The sequence below is a fragment of the Tenrec ecaudatus genome, chromosome 7 (assembly GCF_050624435.1).
Source record: "Tenrec ecaudatus isolate mTenEca1 chromosome 7, mTenEca1.hap1, whole genome shotgun sequence".
Lineage (NCBI taxonomy): Eukaryota > Metazoa > Chordata > Mammalia > Afrosoricida > Tenrecidae > Tenrec > Tenrec ecaudatus.
Genome location: NC_134536.1, coordinates 3038258 through 3059481, shown reverse-complemented (window position 1 = coordinate 3059481; position 21224 = coordinate 3038258). Strand labels below are relative to the sequence as shown.

General features: G+C 52.1%; 1 protein-coding gene across 1 annotated transcript in view; it reads right to left on the bottom strand.

Moving 5' to 3' along the window:
- PDE10A (phosphodiesterase 10A) overlaps positions 1-21224 on the bottom strand; it is a 203292-nt gene that overhangs the window by 83197 nt on the left and 98871 nt on the right. Inside the window, exon 3 of the mRNA XM_075554279.1 lies at positions 6898-6926. Within this exon, the coding sequence (XP_075410394.1) occupies positions 6898-6926 (29 nt within the window). The remainder of the gene's footprint in view (positions 1-6897; positions 6927-21224) is intronic.

Here is a 21224-nt window from a genome sequence, read left to right as displayed (position 1 = left end):
GACATCCTTCAGAAGAAGCCACATGGACCTCTCCTGATGCAGCCCTGGGTGCTGGAGAAGCCTCATGGAGACCACTGCAGGCGTGAAGATGCTTACATGCTCACTGGTTCGGCTTTCCTCCTGCAGTTGGTGTCATCGCGTGTTTTGTGAGTTTGAGGAGGACTTTGTAGATCGGTGCTGGACATATAGGCTTGGACTGGACTAGGTTGGGATGCTTAATGTACACTTGCCCTTTTATATAAAACTCTCTCCTATAAAATATGAGTGTTTATGAATTGTCTTTCTCTGGTCTACCCAGACTCACACAGCAACTTTCTCAGGGGTGGGGTCACCCATTGCGGGAATTAGAGATGTAAAGGAACAACGCCAGGTTCTTTCCCAGACAAGCGTCTACGAAACCATGGAAGTTCCAAACCCTGAACCCAATGGCACTGATGAATCCAGGAGACTAATTAATATGATGATGTCTAATCAGATGCTGCTGGAGTTTTTCTTTCCAGCCACCGGAGGTGGCTGATTGTGTCGGACTGGTTGTCAGGGGAGACCCTCTTCCGGCGTTCAGGCTTGTGTGGTGAGACAAGGCATGTGAGTGGGTTGCCGGGCCCCGAGCCCCCCACTGCAGCCTGTGCAAGAGTGTGCTTGGAGGCAGCATCTTATCAGGCACGCGGATTAGGGAGTCCGCACCCACCACCCACCCCTCCGAGTCCAACAGTCTCAGTTCAAAATGGTGAGCAAAAAAAAGTAAGCTGCCCCAAATTTAAGCAATCTAAATCAATTTTTTAAAAAGGATTTAGAAATAGCAGAGAAATTAAAATAAAGATAGTAAAAATTGCTGGAACTCAAAATAGCTTATGATCCTGCAATCCCTTTACTTGTCACATACCCTAAAGAAACGAAGAGCGAGACTAATGCACGAGCGCATGCGCGGATGCAAGGCGTTTATTTGCATGCGCTGCGCTCCTCGAACGGGAAAGTAATACGCATAAAATTTTTTTTTAAAAAAACGAGAGGGGTCACAGTCTGAAAAAGCCCTCCAGATTCTTCACTCTGTTTCTTGCAGAAATTTCTATAATAGCAAAAAGATGCAAACAGCCAACCACTCCCTACACAAACTCTGACACAGGCACAGACAGGGTGAGAAAACAACGACACGTCTGTCACAGCCTCAAGACGTGCACGATGCACTGCCGAGGGTCCGAGGCTCAGCAAAAGTCAGTCCATCTCAGAAGGACACACAGATGTTTCATCGCAAAGGAAAGACTTTCAGGACTACTAGGCCAGGGCTCAGGGGTGGGGGTGGTGGGAAGGAGGTGGGGGGTGGGGCAGCAGAGAAGAGGTATAGGAGTATAAGGGGGGTGGGAAAAGGAAAGAAAACCACATGGGAGGCGGTTAATAGGACACTGTTGCCGTTTTAATGGGTTGTCTGCGTGGCATTCCTCGAAGGGGGGAGTCAAGAGGAGAGTCGTACTAATAAAATTATTTAAAAATAAAACAACGGGAAGGCTCACAGCCTGGCAAGCCCTCCAGATTCTTCACTCCTCCGACCTCAACAGTGTTTGCAGCGGCCGTAACAGGAGGCAAAGTAAAACTGAAATGGACTCCAATCCTTTGGTGACATACAAGTGAGTTTCCCACAAAAACAAGCAAACAAGGCAAGAAATGAAGTGACGGTGAGTGCGACAATATGGATGAACCTTGAAAACATGAAGCCTATGCTTGACCTCCAGTCATAACATAACAAATATGACACGATCCCACCTATGCTAAATATCTGCAATAGGCAAGCAGGTGGGGGTCAAACTGTATTAGTGGTCAACGGGGCAGAGGGACACCATGCTTGGCAGAGTGGAAGGGCAGCGAAGCAGAGGCAGGCCCTCAAGAAGACGCACTGACCCAGTAGCTACCACAATGGGCTCAGGCACACGAATCATTGTGAGGCTGGTGCAGGACCGCGCCACATTTCCTGCTGTGCAGGGGCCACTATGGGCTGCAGCTGACTCCGTGGCGCCTAACGTGGATGCGGGGGGAGGGCTGACTTAGTGACAGCCCGGCTTCTGTTTGGAGCGATGAAACAGTTTGGAAGTGGCTAACGGCCTTGGTTGAATAAGTCAGAAGAGGGCCCTATCGCTGCATTATACATTTCATTTTGCCACAATGAAACAGATCGTGGAGGAGGTCATAAGAGAGCGAAATAAAGATAAAGGCCCCAGAGGTATTAAAGACTCACTTTAAGAGGACGGGGCAACTGTGAGATGTCAACACAATTAGAAACGGCAGAGAACAGTATTACACGACAGAAGTTGAAGTCTCTTGCCCAAGGCCTGTGAGCAAATTCCAAAACCCCTATCAATCCCAGGCCTGGGGGTCTAGTGGGTTGCACCACCCGCTGCTCAGCCCAGGAGAGAGGAAGCTTCCCACTCCAGGAAAGGTGTGCAGTCTGAACCCTACAGGGCACATTCTACTCTGCCCTCCAGGGCCCCTTGGAGCCCCAGTGGACTTCAGGGCAGTGAGTGTTGGGCATCTCCAGGAGGGTTTCCCTGGAGAGCGCCGAGAGAACTGAACAAGTGGGACAGAGCCAATGCACCGGGAAGCAAACACAAGACGACAGCTGTTTCATATTCTAGAGAGAGGACTTGGAAGATGATTCAGGAAGTTCATCACACGCCAGACTCAACTAATAAAAGTTAAGAGATCCGATGTCATGAATTCCAAAAGCAAATGACAGATTTTTGTAAACATCAGAGATGAAAGAAACAACATAAAAACTGAATGGTTAGAAAGGAAAAAAATAGAATGAGCCCAGATGTTCCCTTCTGAACATTAGATCGACAAATGTCATGGACAAAAGCTACGAAATCTTGAGGGGCTGAGACTGCACCCAAGAACTCTAGAGCTGGCTACCGATCTACATTCTAGCAAGTCAGCATCCGATATGTATCATTTGTCTTCATAATCTCTCTCCCCATTCTGTGTCAGAAAGCTTTTTCACTTGTAAGCTAAAACCACTTTGACAATAACCGTTATGTTCATAGCAATCAAAGAAAAAGTTCATTGCACTGATTCGACGAAGGCAGACAAGTCATGACCAATCCCATCTCCCTCTTTCTGCCCTTGGCCTCTACCAAAGCTTTCTCAGCCCTTTACTCAGTTCTAGCCAGAAAGGCTCTTCTTGCCCCGGGGGCTCTGTGTGTTGTGTGCGCCTGCCTGGAATGCCCCGTCCCCCCAGCCTCCCCCCAGGAGCAGCATAGCTCACCCTTTCCCACCATGATCCTTCCTTAGCCACGCAGACCCCACCCCACCCCACTGCGGGCTCCCTGCTATCAACAGCAGACTCCTTATTGTTGACTTATTTGTTGCCTGATTCCCGCCTCAACTAATTAATGTAAGTTCTCAGAGAGCAGGGATTTTACTTCTTCTATTTTCTTCCCTGATGAGTCCCAAATGCCTAGTCAAGTGGAGACTCCGTGATTATTTGTTGATTAACTGAAGAGGTCTGATTAGAAAAAAATTTAGAAAAAAAATGCACCAGCCTGTTGCAGGCATGCTGACTTCCACAAGGTTCTGACACGATCCCTCTCTCTCCAGTGTCCCCAGAGGGGAGAGAGGCGATGGTCCATGGAGGTCAGAGGGGTCAATAAACCCCTTGTCTATGGGATCCCTGTCCCAGATGTATTGATCACTTTACACGATTGACCCACAAGAGAAACTGGTCCGCTGAACAGGTCAGAGTGTCTCCAGTGAGCATTTCCTATTCAGCCAAGTGCTTTAAAAAGAAAGCAATGTGGAGAATTGTTCACACTTAGGGTCTCATTCAAAGTCGCATGAGAGGCCAGCCTTGTACGGGGCGGATGGAGACTAGGGAGACCTCTGAGAATGCTCTCTGAGACCCCTTTCACCCCATGGGGAATCCCCTTGTGCCCCAACGTGGTAGGCTAGCCTACCAAGTGAACAACACCTGAGCGCAGACTGGTTCTCAAAGCAATCAACCACAAGGAGCCCAAGGGCAGCATCTACCCAAAAATAAAGCCCCCGAAGGCAGGCTGGGGCCAGAGAGAAGGGCAGATGGGACAAGGGCAGATGGGACAAGGGAAGCAAGGAAGGGTGTGGGAAGAGCGCTCAGACCCCGTAGAGTTTACAACCCACATCTCAGGCCAAACCACGCAGAAACTGCTGACGGGAAGTCAACTGGTTCTGTGAACCTACCCTCCGACCTCAAAGAAAGCCCGGTTTAAAAAAATAAAAGGTGTGGTTTCAAGGCATGGGGAAAGCCAGGTAAGGCCAAGCCGAGATAAGTGCGTGGTCCCACAGTCGTGGCATGACTGCTGACACACTCCTTCTCTCCGTTTTCCTTTCCCTGCTCTGTCTTCTCCTCCAGCGTTTCTGAGTCTTCTCCATCATCCACCACCGATGTGCCCAGAGTTTAGGCCTGCAGATACACTCTTGAGGCACTGGCATGCAGGCCCCCATGGCATTCGATACCATCTATATGGGACGGACCCCGGAAGACCTAGCTGTACCTGGGAACTTACCTCTTCACCCCAAATCCATGTGCCGAGGGGAATCAGAAGCCGCTGCTGCACCATTGGAGCAACTTCCTCAAGCAACAATATCCAAACGGAAGCTCCTGTGTCTTGCCGTCTCCCCCTCTGGGTCTGTGCCCGTCTGAAGATGGGGTTCCCATCTCTCTGACCTTCCCCCGATAACCAGGCACTCTTAGATTTAAAAGGGCGTTTTAACAAAGGGCAGCTTGGGCACTCCGGGGGAAGCCCAATCATGCTCCTTTTTCACGGTCCTTGAGATTGAGACCAAAAGGAAGTCTAAATGGAGAAGAGCAGGCCTGTGGGGCGGATGGGGTCAGCAATCCCTTTTGATCTGCCCTCCAGTATGTCTCCTTCCCAAAGAGCTCCCTTTGATGGCTGACCACTCAAATAAACACAGGCCGTCTAACATGAACTTACTGGTCTCCCAAGCCCAAGAACTACTCCAGGCCCCTCTAAGGACTCTCACTGTGAGCTCGGGCAGAGGAAAGGGATCTCAAGACGCCCGAGGCTCAAGATGGGGGAGGTTCTCTCCCGACCTCAACCTGGCTGAGCGGTGAGGGCTTCCTTCCTTCCTCCAGGGATGCCAGACTCTTCCAGAGCATCGTCCCACCAACGGTGCATTTGCTTATATGTCAGGATGGTGAGCTAGCTTTTGCACCACACCGTGTCAGGTGCAACGTGAACTGACTGTTTTCAACATCCACTCCACCTTTGAGAATATCTTTATCCTACAATGGAATATTGTGCATCCATAAAAAAAACTCTCTTAAACACCGCAAGATATGGATAAGACTGGAGAACATTATGCTTAGTCAATGTAATCAGTCTTACAAAGAACTAACTCATAGCACCAGTATTAAAAGGAAAGGTAAAGAAAAGGAAATGCCATTTATACTTCAAAGACAAAACTGTGACTACTACCAAGAGGCCTAGGACGGAGTGGGAGCAGGGAGAGGGGAGCAATTGAGGAGGGAGGGAGGACGGCAGGATGCGGGCTGGTGAAAGAAGAAAGAGACCCTCATTTATGGAGGTTTAACAGGATATGCTTACTGAGATGGACTGTGTACAGTGTGCTTCCTGAAAATCCCAAATAAATTTTAAAATCTCTTCCCATTCCTTGACCCTCAGAGCTAAAGAGCAGTCTGTGTGGTTAGACAAGAGGGAGGGAAAGGTCCCTGGAAATGAGCTCCGAGTGTTTGGTGACAAACAGCTCCATCACAAAAGAAGAAGATTATCTTTATCTGACACAGGGCGCATGGTTAAGACACATTTTCCTTTGTAGTGAATTTTAATTTAAAGCTAAATGCTTTCATTAAAAAAAATGTTAAGAACTGTTTTTGTTGTGAATACACACAGCAAGGCATACGCCAATTCGACAATGACCCCAGGGAGAGGTCAGTGACCCTGATGGCGTTCCCTGAGCTGGTGGCCATACTCACCCTCCTGCTGAGTTGACCCCTTCCCACCAATCTCAGCGCTGCCCACCGCTCCACCTAAGCTCCCCTGTAACCTGTCCCATGGCTGCTGTCAGCATGGCCTGCCACACTTTTAAGTGTGCTAAGCTGCTGCAGGGGGCTCTGTCCTGAGCTGGTAACCCCAAGGCCAGCAGTTGGAAACCACCAGGCGCTCTGTGGGGAGAAAGATGAGGCTTTCCAGCCTCGTAAAGAGTTACGGTCTGGGAAACCTACATGGCCCACTCTACCCTGTCTTAAAGGGTTGCGATGAGTTGTAGTTGACCCACCAGCAGTGGGGAACCCTTAGAGAGTCCTTGAAAGTCAGCCCCAAAGTGCGGCTCAGGCATGAAAACAATATATAGGCGTCTGTGTAAGGTGGGAGAGTGCCAGCCAGCATCGTTCCTCTGTTCTTCTGGAAGAAGACTAAGTGAACTGAAAAGGCAGGAAGGATTTCACTCATAAAGGGCCTTCTAGTCCAGCCGACCAGAGGGCTCTGCGGCACTAGGGCACCTGCCACTTCCTGTAAGGTGGCTCTGCTCGACGGCAGAGCAGCAGGGCCCCAGGTGGAGGCACCCTCTGCAGGGTGACACCATCTTCTGGTTTTGGCTTTGTTTTATCCCCGAGAGAAGCCAGGACGCCTCTCCTAGTGGGAGGCTTCAAAGATGTTCGCTAAGGACTCAGAATCTCAGATTTTCCTTGTGGCATCCAAACAGAATGTGCCTGTGGGCTCAGTGCCCCCCTTCTGACTTCAGTTGTGTGAGTGGGGGGCTCCTGGGAAAGGGCCTTGGTCTCGGCTCTGGTTTGTCGAAAGCGTTCACATGGCAGAGGGCTGTAACCCACCCCAAAGCATTACAGACTTCACACACAGGGGCAGGGGTAGACGTTGGAGTCACGTTACTCACCCTGCTGACTTCCTTAGGAGCCGATTCATCTGGGGGCAGGGAAGGAAAGGAGAAAAAGACAGTTAGGAATGACAGCCAGCCGCTCTCAGCCACCAGAAGGCCCCCGCAGGGCTTCCACCGCCTCCTCCATCTCAGAATGTGACCTGACGCACCAGTTTGAGGAACAGGTAGAGGTGGAAAGCAAGACATTTCCAGGAAGAAGCTTATGTGCGTGTTAGAGGGGACCTGGACCACTGCCACGGGGGCTAGACGTTTTCAAGAGCATCAACAGTATCCAGGGCAAGTGATCGTCACTCTTCTGCAGGTCTAGACAACATGTTGACAAAGTGACATCGGCGTCCGCAGACCAGCCAGCCAAGCCTGGCTGTGACCGGGAATCGGCACTCCCAGGTCCCCTCGGGGCTGTCGGAGTCTGGTGTACTTTAGGCCTCATGGTTCCGGTTCAGAAAACCAAATCATCAATGTGACCACCCCTTAAATTAATACCACCTCTGCTCTAGTCTTCGAAAGAAATCAAAGAAGACAAAGGTGACCTCCGTGGAAACCTCCCGTGGACCTTCTCTGCCCAGGTGACTCCAGCTGAGAAGTGTGTTCAGATGCTTGTGCCGAAAGCTTGGTGGCTCAGACGTGGCCCTTTGTGGACAGCACTTGCTGGTTTCTTTGTTCCACATTGGGGTCAGTGGCCCTTAGGCCTGTAAATGAACTCACCTTCATAGCTCAATTTCTGGCTAAGCAACAGGCCTGTCGGGAGACACAGGCACACCGTAGAATGAAGAACCAACCATTGAGGCCCCAAAAGGCCGTGTTAACCCAAGAACAAAGTTCAAAGGGTGAGGAAAGAGGAATGGAAACAGGAAACCCGGGAATGTGGGGTGGGAACACGAGATGGTGCTTTGTGTGGGGATGGCTGTCAGTGACGTGAACCAACATGTGTAAGATTCGCTGGATGGAACACTGATGTGCTCAGGAAACCTTCATCCAGTTCTTAAAAATGCGTGTACCCAGAGTGGGGTCTATGAAAAACACGTGCAGTATTTAAAGGGTGCAGTTCTCAGGAATACCCCAAGTGCCCATTAGCACTGGAGGTTGCAGGTCTGGAATAGCCTGGACAGTCAGACTGGAGCCGCGTCTGGACAGCGCACACACACTGGCCGGACATCCTGCTCTGGACCACTGGCCTGGGGACGCTGGGGGGTTTGGGTGCTGCTGACCAGTCCTACTCATGGATAAAGTGGACTGAGGTTTGCACCTGGTCTTGGGGAGACCCCACCATCACCATCACCCACCTGTGCTGGCCCTGTGGCTAGGGCTGTCTGCGTGAACACAGGGTGTAAGCAGCCCCGGGGAAGCTCCTTCTGGGCCTCCCTGTTTGGAGGTGCTCCACCCTCGGACTAGGGTGTCTGTCCTGAAAGAGGAAGTGCACCGCCCTGTCCCTTTACAGAGAAGTCCAAGGTGGGGTGTTGCCACCCAGGGTCCTCTGAGATCAGAGAGGAGACCCCGGAGGAGACACTGGAGGACTTGTGACCCAGGGCTGGGTCTACCCACCTGATCACCACGGCCCCTTGGGCTTCCAGGCTTCCCAAGGGTCTAATATTCCTCCGTGGGACACCTCTCCCTTCTCCTTAGAGGAGAGAGTCCTTTCCCATGGGACAGCCGTGCTTGTGTTCTTCCCTCTCCTATGAAGTGAGGGGGCTCCACACGGCCCTGCCCCGGGGCTCTCTGAGACATGCATGTGGCTTCTAACCGGTCCGACTCGGCGGGAGCAGCCACAGCCTGCTTCACTCGGGGCTGACAAGCTCTCCGTCTACCCCCGAGAGACCGCCTGTCCGACGGTGGCGTTTCTGCACATGAAGAGCTGGACTATGATGGAAAGAAGTCCCGAGTAACCAGGAACAAGAGGGCATGGCAGTGGACCCTCGCCCGCCCACGACTCCCCTGGCTTCCTAATGGAAACACATGAGGAGCCTTTAACCACAGAAGGACAGGAGGCCGAAAGGACCGCGCACTTGTGACAGCCCTGGGCGGCAGAGAAAAGGGAAGTGTGGAGGTATTCACAGGGCACAGCCTAAAAAGAGGAAAAACAGTCACTTTTTCCCTGAAGGATGAGGACGCCTTGTCAGAAACCTGCAGCATCACAAGTCTTGTGACGCACGGCGCTGCACCCTCGTCTGGGCGCAGACGGAGTCCGCTCCTGGGACTCAGTTACCCAAGTCTGGGATTGGGGCCGATTCAAAAGAGGGCGGCATGCACCACGGGTGCTCCATGCACAACCGCTCATCCTGCCCCAGGTGGCCCCCTACATTTCACTGTGCAGGCCGGAGAAGTAGGCACGTGATACAGTAAGTGCCACGAGGTCCCCTGCTGACAAAGAGAAAACATTACTCGTTTAGGAACAGCAGTGTGCTGAATGAGGCTGCGGAAGACAAGTTCAAAGACAGCTGCTGTGAAAGGCTTCCAGGGTCAGCCCTCTCGAACTGCTCCCGCCCCGAGCTTGTCCAGTAACTCAACTCTGTTTCGGAACGGCATCCGGGCCCAAGAGCAGATGCCCCAACCTGAAGGTCCACCATCAGATCCCTGGGCAAAATCTATTGTTTTACATACTGGCGATCCACTTCTCGGTTGCAAATCTGAAACATACACTATGTGATTTTTCTGATAGGAAAAAAAATGAAATCATTAAGTGGAGCCTCTGTTGACATTTGAGGAACTGTTCATTGTCTTAGAATGGAACGTACTACATCCGACGTCTTCCCAAATCCATGGTTGTAAGTGACTCTTCTGAAACAGCCAAGAAGCGGAAGACTGCTACAGATCCAAATGCACTGCAGCTTCCTAAAACTCTTAGAATGCTTCCAGTCTTTCTCCGTGTGTCTCAGTCTCTCTCTCTCTCTCTCTCTCTCTCTCTCTCTCTCACACACACACACACACACACACACACACACACACACACAGCTTTATGATGTTGTTTCAGCATTTAGCATATAGGGAAATGAGAACCCCAAAGTTTTCCCCCATGGTAACAGAAGTGAATGGAGAGTGTAACGTCAGATTCCATCTGGCCTAAGAATATTCGGAGGAATAACATTTTCAAAAATTACAAATCCCAGAATCAACTGCCTCGCTGCCCCCGCCCCTCCCCCAATTTCCCAAGGCTCTCTGGGGCAGCCCAGGCTCCATGAAGTCAGGCTGTCACTCATCACCACATAGCGAGCGGGTGAGCCTGTGTGGGAATGGCAGCTGGCAGATCAGAGCAATACACAGCACGCCAAGACTAAGAACTCCAGGGAGGGTTTACATTTTGCTGAGCCAGTCATTCCACTCTGATCGCCAGTGAAGGTCCAACTGAGGAATCTTGAAAAAGTTGGGAAACTGAAAAAAAAAATCACCAAGCTGTCTAGGACTCTCTTACCTCCGATTGGAAAGCGTGTTCTTGGTACTGCTGAGTCTACGGTTGCCCTGACGACTGCTGGCCCCATGGGAGCCCTGGTGGCATAGTGGTGACGTCCTGGGCTATAGAGCGCAGGGTCAGCAGTTGGAATCCAGCAGCTGCTACGCAGGAGAAATAAGGGGCTTTCTCCGCCATCAACAGTTCCCGTCTCAGAAACCCACAGGGCGGGTCTAGCCTGTCCTCTAGGGGGGCAAGTTTGCTGGAAGGGAGTTCTGAGTCTCATAAAGACTCCATGAGTTTGACCTTTGCTTGTCCCCACTGATCTGGCGAAGTGGCCACCGAAGGGGAACCAGGGGTATCAGCTCTGCTTCTGCTTCCTGTGGAGAGGACTTGGCTGGACACTCTCAGACCCCACAGCAAGGTGGTGCTAGTGAGCAGTGCTCCCTCTGCCCCAGACAAGCTGGAGGAAGACCAAGGGGACACAGAGGAGAGGGGACACTGCTTGGTCAGGGCCTGGGGGAGGGGTAGGGGGTGGAATTGCATCACAGGGGCAATGATGGTACTGCTACATGGGAAGGAGCATGCTCCTGTGCAGACACATAGGTCAGGGGGACGAGCCACTACCCCAAGAGCCATATGCATTGTGGGGCACAGGAACTGAGGGCGGGATCAATTGTCTATGGATCTCAGCTTATCAGCTCTTATTACCACATATGGTAGTTACATAATCTGGTGTTAATTTGGAACTATTAAGTGTGAAGGAGTGGAGTTTAGCCTGTCAATCAGTTGCAGCTTGATGACCTCACTTGGAGGTGCTAAGGGGATAAATAGCTCGCTGGAGGCCAGAACCACAGACTTTTTCTGCTTCTTTCGCTACGAGACATTGCTGTTGACAAGCTACATGGAGCTATGCTGATGGCAGCCAGAGTCTCAAAGCTGGAGGAGCCATGTGGAGACCCAGGCCAGTGCTGAGATGCTTACACCACCACTGGATCCACAAGACTTCCCACCCACTGGCCTGTGATCTCCCTGCATTCGGCGTCATTGCATCTGTTGTGTGAGTCTGAAGAGGACTCTCTTTTATACACTATGAGTCTCCCTGGGCTTGTTTCTCTAGTCTACCCAGACTAACCCATCACACCTCTCCTTCCTCCAAAACTATGCTTTGGGTCCACAACCCTGACTTAGAGGCAGTTGTGTTTTAAGACATTTCCCATGGCGATTCGAACAGCTGGGCAGCAGCTTGGAGCAGAGAATTGGCAAACATTTGTTTCTCCCTTGGCCTGAGGTTCTGAAACAGGAGACAGCGCATTATACAAAGGGCAGTTTGATCTATGTTCTGAGAGAAAGCTAATGAGGTGGAGGACCAACGGTCGGACTCCACTCTTCCCTCTGAAGGATTCCTTGCCATCGAAACTGCCTTTGCATCAAAAACAAATTGGGAAACCAGAACCAGGCACAATCTATGAAACCAGGCATTTCGGGACACTGGATGTCAGGCAGGATTAAGAAGAAAATTTTTGAGGAGGAAAAAAAAATATTTGAGCACTCATTGAGGATAAAAGCTCTCAACCATGAGGGATAAAGGGGATTTCCTCCACCTGACAAAGGGCATCTATGGAAACACGGGGTTAATGGCGGCTGACCGGAGGCTTCCCACTGGCCCTCAGACAGGAAACGAGGCTTAGCTGTCGGTTCTCAACACTGCTCCTGGGTCTGACCCTGGAAGTCCAACAAAATGGGACAATCTACACATCCCTCTGCCACAAAGATTGCAAGGCAAAGAGCCACACTGCTTCATTCATCACCAGCAAATAGAAAGTTCTAAGGGATCTACATACCAAAAAAAAAAAAAAGCAAAACCAAATGACTCATTTGAGTAAGTGAGCTTCGTGAGGTCCCTCAGGCCACAGGCAAAGGACCAGCACCCGACCCTCGCTGGTGTGACTCCTCATGAGCCATCTCTCCCGTTCACAGCCCTCATAAGGAAGTCCCCTCTCTGACCATGCTGGGCCTTGGAGGCTTCTGCCTGGAGGGACAGGACTCCAAGCAGAAGGGAGAGTCTGCTGGCTGAGGTGGCTAAGTGACTCTGTCCACCTGGCCGGGCCACGATTCTCAGTGGTGCCGGAGCTGCATCATGTTGTCATCTGCCAGTTCTGTATGGCTGTGGTCGCCCTCTTCGCCCTCTACTTTGTGACCGGATGTAGCCAACCTCCATTTCCCCCCAGCGGCCTGGTCTTTGGAAGCTGACCATGTGTGCCGGCAAGGACACGGTATGTATCTTCCTACATGGGGGGGTGCACTGGGCGGCCAACCCCAAGAGCAGTCGTTTGAAACCAGCAGCCGCTCTGCTGTGTCCAGATGAGGCTGTCTACTCCTGGGAAGGGCTGCAATCCGGGAAAGCCCCAGGGGCAGCTTGATTCCAGGACAGTGAGAACAGGAAGCATGCAGAAACTGACATGTTCAAACATGCAACTTATAATAGCAAAACAAACAACAACAAAAACAGGAAATACTTGGAAATGCCTTCAAACACCAACACCCCCTGAACACACATGCATGTGCGCGCGCATACACACAAAAAGAAATTACACAGGGAGGTATACAGAACATGGCCGAGAGAACCCAGGTCAGGAATTCAGAAGGCAGGAAGTCACTTTCACTTCCCCTGAGGGAGACTCCTGTGTCCCAGGCAGAAGCTCTGCAGGGATTCGGCGGAAGCTAACGGGCTGTGCATAGAGCACAGATAGTGGCAGTGGAGCGAACGACATTACAGCTCTGATGGCCACCAAATGCTTGGGTGGGCGCATGCAAATAAGGTGTAGAGGGCTCGAACTCTGGGATTGGTCAGTTTCATCACCAAGCTGGGTATAAAGGGAGCCAGTTCAGGAGCCATGGAGACGCCCAGGCCCTCCAAGAATGAAGAGCCAATGAGCATGCAGCCCCTCCAGGATCCCTGGGTGGAGATGAGGAAGTAGTGGGGGTGGCATGAGATGCAGCCCAGGGGACAGGCAAAGCTGAGCGGAAGCACCCTGCCCTCTGTCCCACCTGGGGCTGGTATAGAATTCCATTCTCCCCTCCCCTTGTGCGATGCCTGACCTAAGCCAAACCCCTGCCACTGTGTCCACTATGACTCGCAGTGACTGTGCGGGGCCAAGCAGAGCCTTCCCCTGAGGGTCGTCTCCCTAGAAGCAGACTGCCTCCCTTTCTCCCGCACTGCCTCTGGTGGGTCTGAGGCAGACGACGTTTATCATGGTACCTGTGGGTCCCCTTTCTGGTCAGGCAGATGGTCTCACAGAAGCCTACATCAATTTGGGAAAGAAGGAAGTTGATTCCGAGGCTCCCAAGCCTTCCTTGTATTAACCCTTTCAGAACAGTGCTGCCCTGAGGGTGGGCACGTGGATAAACGAGCCAAACAGAGAGGGCAGAGATGGCCAGAGATACACGGATGTCAGAGAACGTCTCCGGAGAAAGAAACATTTCTTAATGAATGGTGCTCGAGGAGATAGACATTCACGGGGAAAAGTAAAAAGGACGTCAGCCCCAGCCCTTGCCTCGCACCAGAGCTGAGCACGAACCTCCTGAACAGCACACACCTAACAGTAAGAGCCGGGGCTCTAAATCAGTGATCAGGGAAATAAGAGAAAACCTTTTCTAACTTGAGTTTGACAAAGATTTCTCAGGTTAGACACAAATAATAATAACTTAATAAGCACAAAAACATAAAGCATCGATAAATTGGACTGTATTAAGGCAAAACCAAAAGGTACTCTCTGGAACACGGAGACCAGGATGGGAGAGAGCACTTCCTGAGTTACGGATGGGAGACTCGTCTGGAGAACATGGACAGGAATCGTCACCCAGCCTCAAGAAAGCAAACGTGCTGGCTTTTAAAATGGGCATCGGATCGGAGGAGATGCTTCACGAAAGGAAAGGCACAGGTGGCAGATGAGCTCTTGGAGATGACAAACACCGGTGGCCTTCGTCTTTCGGAAACTGTGGGTTAGCAGGAGACGCCACCACCGTAGTTTCACTAGAATGGTAACAACAGGAAGGAGAGGCTGGGAGGCAGCCAAAGCGCCAGCGTCCCGTGATCCCGACAGAGTGGAATCAGGCCTGCTTCTGATCCATACACGCACCAGAGCAACACAGAAGGAAAACACACGGGGCTGTTCCCCCAAATGCTGAGGACTTGCGTTCACTCAGAGACACCCCAGAAGAAACTTCTGGGGATCTACTGCCGGAAAACCAGCCATAGAAACCAGGCGCCCCCAGAACCACGAGGCACATCTATTAGCTGTCGTCATCAGGCGCTGTCCAGTCGGTTCCGCCCCATAGTGACCCTTAGTACAACCAAACTGAACACTGCCCGGGCCTACGCCCTCCTCACCCTTGCTCTTCTCTTTGAACTCGTCCTGGGCAGCCGCTGTCTCTGTCCAGCTTCTTGAGGGCCTTGCTCTAAATGACCAAGCATGATGTGCTTCTCCAGGGACCGGTCTCTCCTGAGAACGTGACCCAAGCACTCGAGGCAAAGGCTCACCATCCTTGCTTCTAAAGGGCCTTCTGGCTGTACCCCTTCAAAGGTAGATTCCTCTGTTCCTCTGGCACTCCATGTGACGCTCAGTATTCCTCACCAGCACCATGATTCAAACGCATCGGCTCTTCTTAGCCTTCCTTAGTCAGTGGCCAACTTCCGGAGCAGACGAGGTGACTGAAAATAGCAGCCGCACCCTAGTCTACACCTTCTTTACAGCCAGTCCTTAGCCCGGATGCTCCACTGAGCCCTGTCCACATTGGGTGGCCTGCTGGTGTTTGAACATGCCGGTGACATCGCTCCCAGCATGACAGCAGCACACAGGCCACCACAGTCGGACTCGCTGACAGGCAGATGGTGCCAGCAGGCACTAGGATGCTAAGAAACCTGGTGAAGGCTGCTACTGATGTGACTCTCCTTCCTGTGACTTTCCCTCTTGCTTTGCATGAGTAATGCTCAGAAGAAAAGAACAATCGTAATAACATTCTAACCTCCAGCTGCGGGGATGGCATGAGGCACACCCAAACAGAACAAGCAGGTATGAGGTTCAAGGCCTGGAGAAAAAGCAGACCGACCATCCAAACCACACAGCCACCAGGCTGATTCTGCCTTGCAGTGGTCCTTATTCTCCTTTTGGCAAATCAAACAGCAGCCTACAGCCTCATCTTTCTCCTGCGGTGCTGCTGGTAGCGTTGAACCTCTGGCTTTGTGGTCAGTGGAGCAACACTTACCCAGCAGCACCTCCCAAGCTCTTGGATCAACCTCACACATGCAGCGGGACTCACATCTATCCTGGGCTCACAAACCTGAACGCGTCCACCCGCCCCACCCCTATTTCTCCTGGGCTGTAATATTTTAGCGTTCAGTCGAGTGCATTTCTAATTGAGTATACTTGAATAGGTTCCTAATTAACTTCTCAATAATGCTCATTGGAATTGCCAATTATACCTAAGAACCAAGAGAAGCAGTTCTGACCTAAATGAGTCAGACAGCAGACAGCACCTGTCTCCGTCCTGAGTTGGTGTACCTCTCACAGCAGGTGGAGGCCATTCAAACCCACCACCATCCCGTTGGGTCCAACTCACAGAGAGCCTCCAAAGGGTTTCCTGGCGGTAATGTTTCCAGCATCAGCGAGCCTCGTCTCCTTCCCTCGAGGCAGTGGGCGGGTGTGAACCACCAACCTGGCTGTCAGCGGTGCAAGAGCAGCACCACCTCCCCCTAAAGCCCACGCGGGGCACATCGGATTGGTGTCAACACAGCGCCAGCAGGCAGATGGTGACAAGCACCTGGTAGAGGATGTGAAGCCATCGAATCTAATGCTTTCGGTCAGGAGCAGAAATACAAATCCGCTTCACGGTCATCCTACAAACAGCTTAAGTACAAGGCAGCAAACCGAGCGACAAAGGTGCTCGGAAGTGGGGTGCAAGGGTTTTCTCCAGAGAGGAGGGAAATGCGCCGCGTTTGAAACAGGGCAGGCGATTGCGGGAACAGCGATGAACTTACAACACGGTGGAGGCGGCCCTGGACCTCTTCCACTCCACCTGGATGGAGGCCCTCCTGTGAAAATGTGAACTGACCGAGCGCCTCGGCAGGCGTGCATGCTCGTGACCAGCAAGCAATGCGATATCGGGCGATGTGGGAGAAACTTGCCGACTACGGAGCCGGATGAAGAGCCACATGGAGAGACACACCAATCAAGGAAGCGGAATATTCTGATGTGCTCTGTTCCCGGGACCAGGTCGTGAGAGCTGACTGAAACCGGGGGTCTATCCAGTATCGCAGGCTCTTTAGTTTAGGGTACATTACGAAGAAAAGCCTGTGTCACATCGCTTTTGATACTCAGACGTGACCGAGGATTCATCCTGTCCTCAGGTAAGTTGGTTTTCTGCTAACTGGCAAGTTCTAGAAACTCAACAGTTTTTCATTGTTACCCCACCCTTCTGACAAATAATCACAAAAATGAAATTTTCTTTTTTGCAAATAGTTTGGTTGCTGTTTTCTCTGTAGGTTAAATAGGTTTCTTCTCTTTTAGTTTTCTAACATGTGGTTTCTCAGGATTTCAGTGAGCACATTCCTTCACTCAAGGTGCAGAGCCTTCTGTAGACCCCAGGTGGAGTGCCGGAGGTGGGCTTTTGTCACCATGCTTTCTGCCCGCAAGACTCCTGGGCAGGAGCTGCTCAATCCAGCAATTACAGTCCGGCGCACTCTGAGCCAATGGGATAATGCACAGCGAATCCAGGAATACAGAGAAGAACCCCTGAAGCCGATCGGTGTGGGCATGCATGCAGACAAGTGTGCCGGGCCTAATATGCCATGTTCACGCTAACCTCTGTAATGGGGAATCAAGAGCAATTTCTATCTTCTAAAATGTCATTCTGAACTGCTCAACCCCATGCAAAGCTCAGAATTAAGCAGCTCTCCCATTTTAGGCATCTTTTCAGTACTTTTTCTAGGCCTAAACATGCATGTCAATTTGGTTGACCTTGCCTACAATTGTGTGGGTCTATGGGAACTCTTTTTACCAGCTCTTTATTTAAGACCCGAGATGCATGGGGAATGTGTCCATATGTAAGTAAACGATACCAAAACACAACTCGCTGTCATGTGATCCATTCATAGCAACCCTGCAGGACAGAGTAGAACTGCCGCTTCGAGTTTCCAAGGTTTTCAACCTTCGTGGGCATGGGAGCGGAGAGCCTCATCTTTCTCCCACGGAGCCACCGGTGGGTTTGAAGTGCTGACCTTGTGGCAAGCAGCTCAGTGCCTGCAGCCCACTCCTTTGAGGGGCTATATGTACAGTAAGCATCCCTTTCGACACACGCCTCCTGTTGAGCTAACCACACATACAGAGTCTCCCCAGTGTAACACATACCAGTGCAATAAGAACCCCCCCGTGTGTGTGTGTGTGTGTGTGTGTGTGTGTGTTTCATAATAACAGTTAATTCCTGGTGGGTGTTATGTTAGCTCTTTAAATGGATTTAGAATAGGTCCTCGTCTGAGCAGGCTACCTGGTCTGAATGAATGTTTCCATGAGCACCTGGGATCCCGAGTTAAACCGTCTAAGGCACAAGCTAGCGCTCACGGGAACCTCTGATAGCAAGCGGGTCCCTGGGAGAGGCAGGCAGCGAAGCACAGAGTGGCTGCGTCAGGCCCCCTTGTCGTGCCATGGAAGAAAGTTCTAGAGACCTGCTTCATTGAAAAAGACCGTGGAAAAGCCAGAGCACAGTTCTGCTCCCGTGGGGTCTAAATAGGTCAGGGGTGCTTCATAGCTACTGAAAGGGTCCCCTGACGGGCGGCGTGGCCCAGGATCAGTCCACTCCTGTCAAATGCAAAAGAACTAGGGTCGCAGGAGTTCCCAAGACAAAGACTCTTATGCTCACTGCCATCTCCGCCATGCCCGGCGCTCTGCTTAACCAGGGAGTGCGGGGTCCCTCTCTGCGGTCACTGCCTGGCTCATGACACCGCGTGGCATGAGGACCTGAAGCACCTGCTGGTGAGGGCTAAGGGCTGCCGCCTTCCGCGTGGAGTACGACTCCGTGTCAAGGAACCCGGAGTCATCAGGAAACGTCATGCTAAACGGAGAAAACGACGGAAGTTGTGGAAAAGATTATTTCACATGGACACACCACTGATGCCTATGGAAGAAGCAGATCAGCTGCAGAAGATCGCTTTGAGGTGTCCCAGAGAAAGGTTGTCACTGAGGACGATGGGGCGCCTGCCCGGAGCCACGGCGTTCTCCACGGCCTCATATGTGTGGGAAAACTGGACGGCAAATTAGGAAGCTCGGCGATGACTGGGTCCTGTGAACGAAGGGCTGGTGAGGAAGGCTGAGAGCGCCGTGGACCGTCGAAGAATAAGCCAACCCGCAAGTGTGCAGACGGCGCCGGCTGGGCAGTGCAGTGCTGCGCTGTGCAGATGGCCGCTATGAGTCAGAACTGAAATGCGCACTGCACCCCAACAACAACCATCTGTATTCACCTCTGGTCATGACTATCCCCGGGGTCACGCACACCCTTTGGCTACTGGGGTCCCACTGCCACGGGACGCCTAACTGCTAGCAGAGATTGGGTGGCCCACACAGCTTGGGTCTCACGGAGCATGTGGGTACAGAGCCAGACATGGAACTTGAAAACAGCTATCAGGACCAGAAGAAGGCAGGACAGGCCCGTCTTTGCCTTCAAAGAGCATCCAGCCATCCCCACACTGGGCCCAGCCCAGCTGCAGTCAGTAGAGTCTGAAGCCAAAGAGCATCGCGCACAGGAGGTGGAGCAGAGAGGAAGCTCATGTTTTGAATGGCAATGCTGGAGGGCCTTTGAGACCGAGGGCACCGGCCTGTCAGCGATTTGAAGCAGTCAGGGGAAGCTTGGTGCTTCCTGAGGAGCCTTGGGGAGATGGGATTCTGATGAGGTGGCAGCATAGCTTAAGTTGGTTGGGAAGCCAGCACCGAGGAGACCGGGATCTCATTGCTTTGAGGTGAAGAAGCCAGACAGTAGCACCAGGGCCAGATGAAACCCCCCTCTGTGAGGAGAGGCCATTCCAAGCAGCTGGAACAGGATCCCTGAGCCCAAGCCCTCTTCATGCATGTACATATGCAGATGGATTTCTTCCAGCAGCCCTAGACTGCACTTCGCTTTCTCCTTGGTGTTTTCTTGCACACGTGAACAGCTGTCACAGCAAGTCAACAAGTCCCTTGGCCATGACTTCTCGCGGTAGTTAGTCTCTGACAACTTTGACCTGGAAGCTTGGCCTCCATCTGGTTTTCTGCCCGGCAACCAGCAGGTGGGGCCATAGATGAGCGCCCTGGGCTCACCCAGCAGGTGAGATCTGGAACTGATCTTGCTGAGACCAACAGCCTTTCCTGAACCTGGGAAGCATTCTGGATGGTTGAGCCAATCTACTCCCCTTGCTGTATCCCAAGAGTCCTCCGAACTAGACTAGTCTTTCACGTTCTCCGCCTGGAACCTGTATTTCTCTCTAGAGTTGAAATTTTGCTCTGAGTCCCAACGTGCTTAGCCAGAGCTCGCAGACAGGCTGAGCAGCGGTTCTCACAGGTTCTCGAGTTGGAGGATGTGTCCCAGAGGACTGGGTCCTGCTCACGTTGTTTCTGCAGCAGAGGGAGTGGGAGTCATGGCTGGGAGACACAGACGACCTTGCAGGGTGGTGGGAGTGGGGAGGGGTGCTCTCCCTTGCATTGAGAAGGTGCTTGTGAGCGGGCAGGTGCTCATTCCTTGTGCCAGCCTATCCACTGCAACTCAGGGTAACCTCGTCTCTGTCACAAGAGGACCCCTCCAAGTAATAGAGTCTCTAGGTCTAGTCTTCCTCTGTGCCACTTGGTGGATTGAAGCTGTCCATCTTTGAGCTGCCATGTGGGGGGCTGGCTACACAGCTGCACAGCGTGGGGAGAAAGGAGGCCAGACACTGGTGGCCGCAGCTCATGGACACCCTTTCCCATCAGAGCCGCTGCAGAGAGTCAATGAGATAACCCTGCGTTTGTAAATTAGCATGCACTGTTCTCTCTTATGTAACAGAGCCCCTAATCTCCTACTACGATGTTTACTTGGAAGACCAACATACACACACCCTACCCCTACAGCCATCAAGGCCACCTGACCAAGTCCAAGCTCAGCCGGACTTCCCTGGACGTTGCATGGTTGGTCACAAAGGCATGCGTGTATCAGGATGACAGCCAGCCTTGCTCTCCTGCCAATCACATGCTTAAAGCTGCATCCCAACATCAGCGCCTCCTCCGCTGCTCTCACGCATCTTCCCACCTGTTGTCATTGCAATGAGACGCTGTGCTCAACCTCTCCTCCTCGTCAGGATGAACGCATCGTCCTTGCTCCGGGCTCTGGCCGGGCCCTCCACTTGTGTGCAATGTCCCATGCACTCATCTGGTCAAGGACACCACTCCTGCCACCCTCAACCCTCTCTTACATCAGCAGTCTTCCCTCCCACATGACTCATCCCCAAGAGCTGGCAAAGCAAGCTCTTTCTCGCTCTCCTTCCCTCCTGTTTATAAACAAAAGCAGCAGCAGGCCCCTCTGCTGGCCTTTACAAAAAGACCTTCTGGAAAGATGTGTGGCTAGCCTTGTCCACAAGCCCTCTCCTCCTCTTCTTTCTTTCACCCACTCCAGTCCATTCACCACTCCACCACAGCTGCTCTTGGCAAGGCCACTACGCCCTATCCACTGAGCCGAGAATGATTAGCCCCAAATGCTCAGCCTCCCCAGCTCACCAGCACCCAATGACGCAATGTTCACGCTCTGCCATCAGCTTTCTGCTCTGGGCTCCCCGTCCCCAAGGTCTCTTGCTTCTCTTCCCAGCTCAATGGCCTTTCCTTCGCCATTCCCTCTTTGCTCCTGTCTCTCCCCCACCTGCTATGGCCACCTGCCACTGGGCTAGGCC